Source organism: Sarcophilus harrisii, chromosome 3 (assembly GCF_902635505.1).
Source record: "Sarcophilus harrisii chromosome 3, mSarHar1.11, whole genome shotgun sequence".
Lineage (NCBI taxonomy): Eukaryota > Metazoa > Chordata > Mammalia > Dasyuromorphia > Dasyuridae > Sarcophilus > Sarcophilus harrisii.
In genome coordinates, this window is record NC_045428.1 from 531,234,658 (window position 1) to 531,247,133 (window position 12,476).

Below are 12,476 nucleotides of genomic sequence, written 5' to 3' on the forward strand. Positions count from 1 at the left end.
GTTTTCCATATCAATCATATTGTAAAAGACACAACTCCCTGCTCCCAAGAAAAAAGGAAATGGTAAAATAGTATGCTTTGATCTGCATTCTAACTCCACCAGTTCTTTCTTAGGCAGCCAATAGCATTTTTTTCTGGCATTCTCTTGAACCATAGTATTTGTTCATCATTCATTATTGCTGTTATGTACAATGTTCTCCTGGTTCTGCTCACTTCACTGTGAGTCAGTTTATGTCTTTCCATGTAAATCTTTCTTGCACATTTCTTTCTTCCCCCTGCTTTATTTGTACTTTATTTGGGAGGAGGAATTATGGTAATTATAGAGCTGATAAAAGATTGAGTCAGACAAATGACCTTATTTTTTAAAGACAGAAAATTAAAAATCCATTAATTTGATTTCAGAAAAAAATAAAATTCTAGTATTTTTTATAATGGCAAGAGAGTTTTATACTTTTTCTCCATTACATGTCAAGAAAATTTTTACAACTCATTTTTATAAGATTTTGAATTCCAAAATTTCCTTTTCTCCCTCTCTCCCATAGGCAGTTTGATATAGGCAATTGTTAAAGAAAAAATATAGCAAAAGGAAAAAAAACAAAAATAAAGTAAAAGAAAGCATGCTTTGATCTGCATTCAGAGTCAAATAGTTATCTGAATGTGGATAGCATTTTCCTTTGTGAGTCCTTGGTACTTGTCCCGAATTATTGTATTGCTGAAAACTTGTTATTCATAGTGAATCATAACACAGTATTTCTGATACTTTGGACAATGTTTTTCTGGTTCTGCTCATTTCACTTTCCAAATTTGTACAAGTTTTTCTGGGTTTTTCTGAAATCTGCCTATTCACCATTTTTTAATGCACAATAGTATTTATTTTATTACATTCAAATACCAATTTGTTCAGACATTCCCCAATTTATGGGCATTCCAATATTATTCCCAACTTATGGGCATTTCCAATATTTTACCAACATGAAAAGGACTGCTATAAATATTTTTGCATATGTAGGTTCTTTTCCTTTTTATGATCTGTTTGGGATACATACCTAGTAGTGGTATTCTCCCCCCCCCCCCAATACTTTATTTTTCCAAATACATTAAAGATAGTTTTTCAGTATTTACTTTTGTAATACTTTTGTGTTCCAAATTTTTTTCTCCCTTCCTCCATTACCTTTACCCTCCCCAAGAGTAATCTGATGTTATACAAGTGCAATCCTTTTAAACATATTTCCATATTTGTCATGTTGTGCAAGGAAAATTCCACTAAAAAGGGGAAAAAACCAAGAGAAAAACAAACAAAACAAAAAAAGATGAAAATACAATACTATGTATGCTTTGATCCATAGTCAGTTCTCTCTCTAGATTTCATCCCAAGTCCTCGTAGTGGTATTGCTGATTCAAAGGATTTCATCATTTCTTAGGCCAAACAGTATTCCATTACTTCATATACCACAGAGTGTTCAGCCATTCCCCAATTGATGGTCATCCTTTCAATTTCCCATTCTTTTTGTCTCCTTACTTGAGAATTTGAGATGAGAGACTCCACATATGCTCTCATTTGTGAAGTGCCATTGAATGTATCCTCATCATCCATCCTTAAACATTTATTTAACATGTTATAGGCTATTTGCTGGTTGTACAAAAAAAAGCAGAATACAGTCCATGTCCTCAAGGATTTTACAATCTAATGATAACTATAAAATATTGGTAACATATGACAATAATTGCTTGTTAAAGAGACTCCTTTAGACTAATTTTTATTGCCATTATTCAAGATTAAGTGGAGTTTTTAGTGGACTCTTTTAAAATACTATCTCAATTCATTCTAAATCTTTAGAATGTGAATAGTAACTTAAGAGATACATTCCATTTTGTGATAGGACATTAAGGATTAAACTTCCTACCAAAAGAATAGTGGTGGTCTGGGGCTAAGTTACCTAACCTGCTTCCAAAAAGTTGGTTCCTTGGATAGAAACCAATTTTTGCCACTTCTGATGAGGAGATTGGTTAGCATTAAGTTATTTGTTCCTATTCAGTATTAAGAATATCCACAGATTCACTGAAAGGGGTTCTATGACCTAGTTAGTGGTCCAGTTGTTTTTCTATTCTCCCTCACCATCCCCTTCCTACAAAATTCTCCACATAGTTATTTATAAAAATCCAATAATTTCTTCCAAGTTGAAATCAGATATATCATTGTCAGTCATACTCATTTCCTCACATTTAAAACAGGATGACTGATATTTAGAAAATTATTGAGCAGGCTTCCCTATAGTACAATGTCAAAACAAAGTTCTGCTATTATAAGTGATCAATTAAATCTGTTCTGAGAGAAGGGGAAAAAAAAGGAGAGACTTATGAGTAGATGCACCATTAAATGAAAACTCTGCAAACAAATATAGTTATGGCCAGGAACATTATGACCCTTAACTCTACCAGTAAAGGACCAGAGGGTACATTTAAATATCAAACATCACTTTGATAGATAACAGATCTTAAGAGTAAGTCAAATTTTTCAGTTAAGACTGGTCAAATCCAGTCTCACTCACTGGAGCATGTGACCATGGGTAATTCACTTAACCCCGTTTGCCTCAGTTTCCTCATCTATAAAATGAGCTGAGGAGGAAATGGCAAGCCACTGTAGTAGCTTTGCCAAGAAAATTCCAAATGGGGACTCAAAAAGTCATATTTAATTGAAACAATTATAACAAAATTTTCTCTTCTTCAGAAGCAATCTTAAAACCACTCTTCTAATCTGGTTTAAATTCACTCAAAAATGCAAAGGCAAAACTAGCTCCAGGAATGTGATAAACATTTTATTATTATTTTTTTTTTAAGAAAGTAGCTTCAGAAAAACAGACAGGAAAATAATCTAGATCATTTATTTATATATATATATATATGTTTTAATAAAAACCTTTACATAATCCTCATGCATAAAGACCCTGGGTAAAGCTGCTATTCACAGCAGTACCTGACACCAGATACCCCAGTCTGTTATTTGGGATTTCCCATGGGCCAGCAGCTGTCTGACAGGGGCCTCCTCTCCTCCCCTAAGGGTACGGCACATACAGTCTTCATTTGACTTCAGATGCTACTAGATGGAGGGACCAGTCTACATGTAGATGGGAGAGGCAGTCAGTCACAAGTTGGTCGGATGTGTGGGTGAATGTGTGTGGGTGAGTGTGGGGAGGACAGTGGGCAAGTCTCTGGTTTCCAGGCTCCCCCACCTTCTAATGACTCCCTGCTTTGGCAAGAGGTCCAGCAGACATATTCCACATTGATACATTCAGCAAGTAGGGAGGATAAATAGGGGAGAAGGCCACCTGGCAAGCTTCTAAAGTATATGAGAAAACAAGAGTGGCTGGCTGGTTTACAGGGACCTGCTAGGGATAGAGACAGATGGGGGTGAATGAGAGAGAATTACCCCAGAGCTGTCAAGGATTATGACTGACAATCTGAATCTCTAGGCAACAGGGGTGGGACTCCATTCCCAGATTGGTGACAAAATAGCCCACGCCCAAGGATCCACTGCAGACTTAGCCCCTGCACTATGCTGAGGTCAGAGAGGATTCATGTTAAATTCCTTCATTCAATCTGTTCTAGCCCACAAGCTTGAAAATCTCAGTGTTTAAAAAAAAGAAACAACCTCAAGATGGTTCCCAAGCTACAGGAGGTCAGCAATGCATGGGGTGTGGTGGAATGAGAGACAGGGCAAACGATTCCTTGGAGAGCAAGGTTTCCCCATCCCTAAAGGACACGGGACCCGTAGCGAATGGAAATGAAAGCTTGGAGTTGGAGGGGCCCCCCCTGCTTGTTGAGGGGAGTCTGCTCAAGGTGCTTTATTGACCATTTAAAAACCCAACACAACAAAACAACAGCGACTGTGACCTCACTGGAGATTTGAACTCCCACCTGGGGCTCTAAAAACCCCACTGCTGCTCCCTACCCCCAGAAAATGGCCCTGGCGGGCCCTGGAGGACATTGTGCACAGTAGAGGGATGGAAAGTGGGGGCAGTATCACCTCTCCCTTTTCCAGACCAGGAGAATGGCAAATGAATGAATTATCCAAACAGAACACGCACCAGCGTTTGCACAAGAAGCGGATGGGGTGGGGTGGGGCAGAGGCCCGGGGGCTCACTGGCTCCCCACAGTCAGTTCTCGGAGGTAGGACTGTGTGAGGCTACGCAGCTCCTCTAAGGCATAGTCCTCAGGCATGGGGAGCCGGCCAATATGGGGAGCCAGCAAACGCAGTGGGACACGCTGCAGGTCTGCAGGTGAATCCAGGGCTCCTTCTGGGGCCTGCTGAAGGCTCAAAACAACCCGAAGGATATTGGCCACACGCTTGGCCATATCTGGAAGATAGAAATAAAACTGTTAAGTGTGCCCTGCTGCCCCTAACACAAAAATCAGAGACAAGAGCTTAATATAGAACCTGGCTGGCTGGACGGACACACAAATGAAAATTTACCTGACTGGGCCAGTCGGTCCTTGGCGTTGGAGCAATGAATCTGTTCTATCCGGTTACAAAGTGAGGTCACTTTGGTATGCAATTTCTCTAATTCATAGCCTGGACAATCGAGCTGACAAGAGGAAAGGGTCAGTTCTCAGGAGGCTCATGCCCACAGACGCCCTCCTCCCCAAGAAAGGCAACCCCCCAGAATCAGGAGACCTGGATTCTAATCCAGGCTCTAACCTCAACATGCTGCATTATCCTGTTATCATATTATCTTTCTGAGCTTCTGTGCCCTCTGCTGAGAGCAATCAAACGATTCTTATAAAAAAGTTCATCTTTTATGAAAAGGACTCTTTATGTGGCCAAAGTTCAGCCGGAGGATGAAGGATGAGAGTTGGAAGCCTGGACATGGTGAGAACAAAAGATCAGAAGCAAAAGCCTTATGTCCTCCCTACAAAACTGCTTCTTGCTATGCTTGGTTATTTCCTCCTTATGGACTACTCTGCCCTGAGATTACTTCCCCATATCTAAAACATTTTTAATTTGGTTACTCTCACCCTAAAACAACATCTGAACAGAACATCTACCTTGAACACCAAAGCAACACTGGGGGAAGGGGGGAGGGGCCGCAGGAAAGGAGAGAAGGGAAGAGAGATCTCAGGATCTTGCTAGTCTTGTTCATCATGTGAACTCAAGATATGCTGACTCACTGCCTTCCAATTTGTGTATTCTGCAGGCCCTCTCATTTCATACCAATATAATTGCTATTGCTCTCATCATTCAAACTACACCTCTTCAAGGAAGTTTCTTGATTATATGTAGATGAGGTACAGATGGACATATGAGCCTGGCACCCTTCCATCACTTTTATCATAATTTCTTGTTAAGACTTAAAAAACTTGACATGTACTTCCACTAATATGTTTACTGATTCATTCTATCTCATCACAACTAGACTATAATCATCTAGAACGGGAAAAAGTTCTTTGCTATACACAGAATGGTCACAGAAAGGCTTTTGTGAACTGAGTTTTTGTGAATCTTTTGGTATCAGCTAGCTTACTTGCTGAATTTGGCCGAGCATTTCAATGACCCGGATATAATCCAGATAAACTAGTCCAGCTGTTTCCCAGTCCTGAATAAGGCTGCTGCGTTCTGGGGGGGATAAATCTTCCAGGAATCCTTTTAGGTAGCTGTAGTTTTCATTAATAATGGCATCTGAGGAAAGCAAGAATAAAACATGCCAGTCACACATTCAAGATGAAGAAAAAGATTAAAGGGAAACATCCAAAGAAGGAATAAAGAAGTTAATCACAACTTCATTTCTTGAAATTCTACAAATGACATATAAGGAACAGTGGTTTCATGTAGATAAGACAAAGTCTTAGGTGTAGCTATATTACTACCAAGAAGAAACATTGCTGGAAAACTAAGTCAGCCTTACCACTTCATATTTCTTATTATAATTATTCTTCCATCCACACAGAGCCAAGCTTACTTTCAAAGTGGGGTGACCTGAGAAAAAAATCCCATCTGCTGGTCTCTATCAGAGTCTAGGTTGGCACCAATTGAGGCCAAGAAACTCCAACTCACCAGAGGCCAAATGCCTGATCACAAGTTTGTGGCAGTGGTTCCAGTGTCCAGCCTTAAATAGGTAGAGGGCCTCCAGGTGCTGGTCACATTCCATGTGCGCACGCACAGCCTTGGCCTCATGGATCCACTCAGCAGGCACACACAGCTTTTGGGTCAAGAAGGACTCTTTGGCCCAGGATTCAGGGGTTTCTGACAGCCTGCAGTGCCGAGTGAGCAACTCCCTTATTGCCTTCTCACGCATACTGAAAAGGAAGAACAGAGAAATAAGGATGAGATGCTTTTCCCAAGACAGCATGATCCTTACTTGCCCCAAGCTGAATTTTTAGCATTGCTTCCCTAGTATTAATTTTCCATAATCATCACATAGAAGATAAAAAGATTAGACTAAGGGTTGGGAGAGTCTTTTCTAAGATGAAACTCTAGACATTCAAAATATGCTCTTTTTCAGATAAAGGAGTCTCTTCTAAGCCTGAAAGCAGACAAAATGAACAAGAAAGAAATTCAGAACCCTGGGCTCCCCTTGTTTCCAGCCTAGACAATAGTAAACTGTAGCAGTTTATATTTCTATGATGCTTTACTACTTACAAATTACTTTTTCACATTCATCCTGTGAGTTAGGTAATTTTCATCCCTATTTTACAGACGAGGGAACAGATTTAGAGAATAACTCAGTCACCTCAGACCACATAGCCAATACATTTTTAAATAATATAGCTCAAATAGATTCCTAGTATACCTAATAATAAATCTATTGTTTTTTCCAATAAATACTTCAAGGAACTATGATTTTGTTGATAGGTTTTTGTGTCTCATCCTTATGAGACTATAAAGTCCATGAAAACAAAAACTGAGTCTTTGTAACTTCTGCTATAACTAATGGTGGTTCCTTTATGTGTTTAGGGGCTGTTCTTCCTCCTCCTCCTTTTCTTTACTCAGTATGTCTCAGTCCCTTTCCAGTGTTGTTCTGGGCTTTCTTTTCTATCCCTAGGCAATCTCATGAGTAAAACCATAATCTATACACTATTTATGTAATCCATACAATCTCTTAAATTTATATATCCAGCCTTTATCTTACTCCTGAATTCCAGGCCTCTATTACTAGTTGTTTATTGGACATTCCTACTTGATTCCCATAGGTATCTCAAAACACCCAAAATAGGATTCATTAACTCCCTTTCTCCCTTCCACAAGTACTACATTCCCAGTCACCCAGGTCTAAAATCTCAGTCATTTTCCATTTCTCATTCTCTAACATCCAATCAATTATTAAGTCTTGTCAACTTCTTCTTCCCAGTATCTACTGCATCCATCAGATTCTCTCTACTCAGTTGTAAAATGATCCAAACATTCTAGAGAATAATTTAGAACTATGCCTAAAGGGTTATCCAAATGTGCACACCTTTGATCCACTAATGCCAGTACTGGGTCTGTATCTCAAAGAAACCATAAAAGGAGGAAAAGGACCCACATATGCAAAAATATTTGTAGCAGCTCTTTTTATGGGGGAAAATAATTGTTCTATTTTTTTTTTTTTTAAATGATGAGGGCAGCTAGGTGGCACATTGGATAGATCACCAGCCCTAAAACCAGGAGGACTTGAGTTTAAATTTGGCCTCAGACACTTAACACTTCTTAGCTGTGTGACCCAGGACAAGTCACTTAACCCCAATTGACTCAAGGAGAAATATGATGGGGGAAAAAATGAACAAACTGATTTTAGAAAGGCCTGGAAAGATTTGCATGAATTGATGCTGAGCAAAAAAACCAAAACTAAACAAAACCAGAACCAGGAAAACACTGTACATAGCTATAGTAAAATTGTGCAATGATCAACTATTACAGACTTGGTTCTTTTCTCAGCAGTTCAATGATTCCAGGCAATTCCTATAAACTTTGGAGGGAAAATGCCATCCATATTCAGAAAGAGAACTATTCAGATTGAATCCAAATCAATACATGCTATGTTCACTTTCCCCCCCTTTTTTCTTGTTTTTTTTTTCTCTCATGATCTTTCTCTTTTGTCCCAATTTTTTGATTCCTGAGGAAATATGTTTAAAAAAACAAACAAAAAAAATTGTTTTTATGAGTAACTGATTTTTCTCTGCCAACATTTTCCGTAAGGAACTATATTTTTAAAAATGTACATGTATAACTTAAAAAAAAAATGGATTTTTTATAAGTGGGAAAAATTAAAAAGTGGGGAAGAAAAAAAAAGATTCTCTCTCAAAAAGTTCTCATCATCTAATGATGCATTATATGGCAAAAGCCATATAATCTCTACCATAAATCTATCCCTTCTCCTTCATGCCTTGAATGCCTGTTTCAAAAACTTCCACCTTAGAGAATGAGATTCCTTAAAGTCAGCTTCTTCCTGGAATCCTATTCTGATTCTCCCAATTGCTAATATGCTCCTCCCTGCCATCCCTCACCCTGAAATTATCAGTTCAGATCCCCCAATAAAATATAAATTCTGTTAACAGTAGAGATAGTTTTATTTTTGTCTTTGATTTTCCAGTTTCTAGCTCAAGACCTAGTACTTAATAACTGCCTTTTTAATATTTCAAAAATATCATTTAATTTCACTAGAGTGATCTTCATTTACAAACTCACAATCCCTATCATTGGGCTTGAAGGTATTGTATTCCATTACTGTTCTGTAAGAAATGACCAACAGGATGATTTCAGAAAGGCCTGGAGAGACTTACACGAACTGATGCTAAGTGAAATGAGCAGGACCAGGAGATCATTATATACTTCAACAACAATACTAGATGATGACCAGTCCTGATAGATCAGGCCATCCTCAGCAACGAGATCAACCAAATCATTTCTAATGGAGCAGTAATGAACTGAACTAGCTATACCCAGAAAAAGAACTCTGGGAGATGACTAAAAACCATTACATTGAATTCCCCAGTCCCTATATTTATGCACACCTGCATCTTTGATTTCCTTCACAAGCTAATTGTACAATAATTCAGAGTCTGATTCTTTTGTACAGCAAAATAATGTTGTGGTCATGTATACTTATTGTGTATCTAAGTTATATTTTAATATATTTAACATCTACTGGTCATCCTGCCATTTAGGGGAGGGGGGGGGGGGGGTAAGAGGTGAAAAATTGGAACAAGAGGTTTGGCAATTGTTAATGCTGTAAAGTTACCCATGTATATATCCTGTAAATTAAAGGCTATTAAATAAAAAAAAAAAAAAAAAAAACTTGTATTCCATTGAAATCATATTCAAGGATCCAAGATTTAATAAGATATCTGAGAAAGGTTTTAATGCAAGCACTTACAACATTCTGCTGTAGATAAGAGTGAATTCTATTAACTATAATCAATCTACTGCACTATACAATCCTTGACAGGAGCAATTTTAAGTTGTCCTTTTCCTAGAATGCCCACAAAGGGCCTGATTGCTTACAAAGTGTTTAAGATAACATTTTCTGAACTGAATTAAAACTGAATGTAATGAAAATTATCTTATTTCCTGAATATTACTTTTTGATATCTGAAGCAGGCCATAGGGGTTGCCTTTCACTTACCTTGTGTTGGTGATATGCAGTAGGACAAAGATAGCCCATTCCCACAGTCCTTCACTCTCAAGCTGAGCAGCATAGCTGGCATGCAGCACACCTTCACACTGCTCTGACAGGTGGGTATAATTCAGGGACTGCAGGACTTCCCAGAGGTGCCAGCTCAAGCGATAGTCCAAAGGATCAGAGGTTATACTCCGGGGATCCAACAGTTGATTCAGATCATAATGTCTACAAGAGAAAGTGAAGAGAAAGAGTAAGTGAAGAATGGGTGTATAGGGGGGTAGGAAGGGGGGGAAATGTGGGGAGGAGATAAGAAATAAGATATGAACCATTAAGTCTTCCATGAATTTCCTTTGTGCTGCCTTAGCAGCCATGCAAAAAGATAATCTAAACACAGAAAGCAAATTAAAGTTTCACGGGCTTAGACAAATAACTATTTCTTCCCAGAGTTCTATATCATATAAAAAGATATTTTCCCAGTCACAGACATTCATGATAAACACTATAATCATACTAAGTAAGTTGTTTAAGTTGTCTGCTACAATAAGAGCTTAGCGTTTTTGGTTATGTCTTTATATACACATTAAAAAACAACTACAAAAAGTTGTTGTTCTATGGATCTGCAACCAGAATTCTTCCGGCACCTGATTTTAAGTTTTATAGAGTTCTTAAAAAACAACAAAAAAAAATAACCAAACAAAAAAAACTCTTGATTACATGCTAAGCACAAACCTACTTCTGTCTAAAAAAGATTATTAAAATTATCTAAAATGGCAAAATGTAATGTATTACAAATACAGCTAGCTCAACATCATTAGTGGCCCTATGATAAACAATAAAAACACATGTTACAAAATGTTTTCCATCAATTATTCTCTCTTGATCTTCATAATAACTATGCTGTACATTATATAAGTAATAGGTTGATATCTGGAATTTTTATGTCTATCTCCCTTGGAAATTACAAACAAAAATAACCCTCTACAAATGTCTAAGAATTAATAGCATTGGAACCTAGCTCTCTTTTAAAAGAGAACATTCCATATGAATCAATAAATAAAAATTTATTAAGTGCCTACTACAGTTAGGCAATTTGTAAAATGCTGAAAATAAAAAGAAAGGAAAAGGTAATCCTTGCTCTCAAGGAGTTCACAATTTAATAAGGGAGATGTGAACAACTATATACAAGTGTGATATGTACAAGTTAATTTAGAGATAATAGTGGGATGATACATATACACAATACAAGAGGATTCCACATGAAAGTGTCTATCTTCATTTCATATTGCTTGCTTAAAAAAAAGCTATTGAATGAGGTATCTATCTTCCAAGGTAGTTGTGAGGATTCAATGAAATATTTGTAAGGTGCTGCATTATATATTTAATAAATTCTTGTCTCCTGATTTTGACAATACATGGGATAGTTCAAACTACTCAAGATTCCTTGTTACTTTTTTTCTTATGATGAAATAACATTCTATTAATTCAAATATATACATTTAGTCACTTTTCTATCATCCCTGTGGCTGCTTGCTTCCCTGTTCAGTCTGATATCTTTCCACACCATATTCTGTGTGCATGTATATAATGTTCAATCATCCTATGTTTTGTTTCCAGTAAGGGGTAGGTTCCCCTGATGTTTACTGATCCCATTCCTTCTTCTCCATGTTTTCTCCTCTTTTCATACACCACAACTGTGAGAAATAGTAAGGTCTGCCTTCTAAATACTCTATTCTATGTTAATAGAATCTTTTTTTTTTTAAACACTTTTCGTTCTTTTCTGTCTCCAACCCCCTGAAACGGACCAACCAATCCTCAGTTCTGTTGGTTTTATTTAGCTTTCTCGATACCATTTCAAGATATTAAAGTTTCTGATGCTCAGTAAGACTCAGGAGAACACTGTACACAGCAATAGCAAGATTATATGATGATTAATTCTGATGGATGGGGTTCTTTTAAACTGCAAGGTGATTCAGGCCAGTTCCAATAGTCTTGTGTTGAAGAAAGACATCTGCACCCAGAAAAAGGACTGTGTTATTTCACTGAGTGTGAAATAACAATATATTATTTTCACTTTTTTTGTTTGTTTTTTTGTTTTCTTTCTCATTTTTTTTTCACTTTTTGACCTTGATTTTTTTTGTGAAGCATGATAATTATGGAACTATGTATATTTAACATACATTGGATTGCTTGCTGTCTAGGGAAGGGGTAGGAAGAAGAAAAGGAAAATTTTGGAACACAAGGTTTTGCAAGGATGAATGTTGAAAATTAAGCATATTTAAAATTTTTTTTAATTGAAGCTTTTTATTTTTCAAAACATATATATAGACAATTCTTCAACATTAGCTCTTGCAAAACTGTCTTCCAATTTTCCCCTCTTTCCCCCACGCCCTCCCCTAGATAGCAAGTAATTCAATATATGTTAAACATGGTAGAAATGTATGTTAAATACAACATATGCATATTTATACAATTATTATGCTACACAAGAAAAATGAAATCAAATCACACACACAAAAAAAGAGAGAGAAGCAAATAAAATGTAAGAAAACAACAACAAAAAGAGTGAAAATGCTATGTTGTGAACCACACTCAGTTCCCACAGGCCTCTCTCACTGGCTGTAGATGGCTCTTATCATCACTGGAACTGGTTTGAATCATCTCATTGTTAAAGAGAGACATGTCTATCAGAATTGATCATCATATAGTCGTGTTGTTGCCGTGGATAATGATCTCCTGGTTCTGCTCATTTAACTTAGCATCAGATCATGTAGGTCTCTCCAGGCTTTTCTGAAAGCATCCTCCTGATCATTTCTTACAGAACAATAATATTCCATAGCATTCATTTGCCATATTTTATTCAGTCATTCTCCAATTGATGGGCATT

At 37.2% G+C, this 12,476-nt stretch overlaps 1 protein-coding gene across 6 annotated transcripts in view; it reads right to left on the bottom strand.

Moving 5' to 3' along the window:
• Positions 1-2,794: 2,794 nt before the first annotated feature.
• NUP98 (nucleoporin 98 and 96 precursor) overlaps positions 2,795-12,476 on the bottom strand; it is a 104,533-nt gene continuing 94,851 nt past the window's right edge. For all 6 annotated transcript variants that reach the window (XM_023499752.2, XM_012545376.3, XM_012545375.3 and 3 more), the window contains exons 29-33: positions 9,596-9,817; positions 6,049-6,290; positions 5,519-5,673; positions 4,471-4,582; positions 2,795-4,354 (exon numbers count right to left, since the gene is read on the bottom strand). In XM_023499752.2, the coding sequence (XP_023355520.1) occupies positions 4,137-4,354; positions 4,471-4,582; positions 5,519-5,673; positions 6,049-6,290; positions 9,596-9,817 (949 nt within the window). In that variant the 3' untranslated portion in view covers positions 2,795-4,136. The remainder of the gene's footprint in view (positions 4,355-4,470; positions 4,583-5,518; positions 5,674-6,048; positions 6,291-9,595; positions 9,818-12,476) is intronic.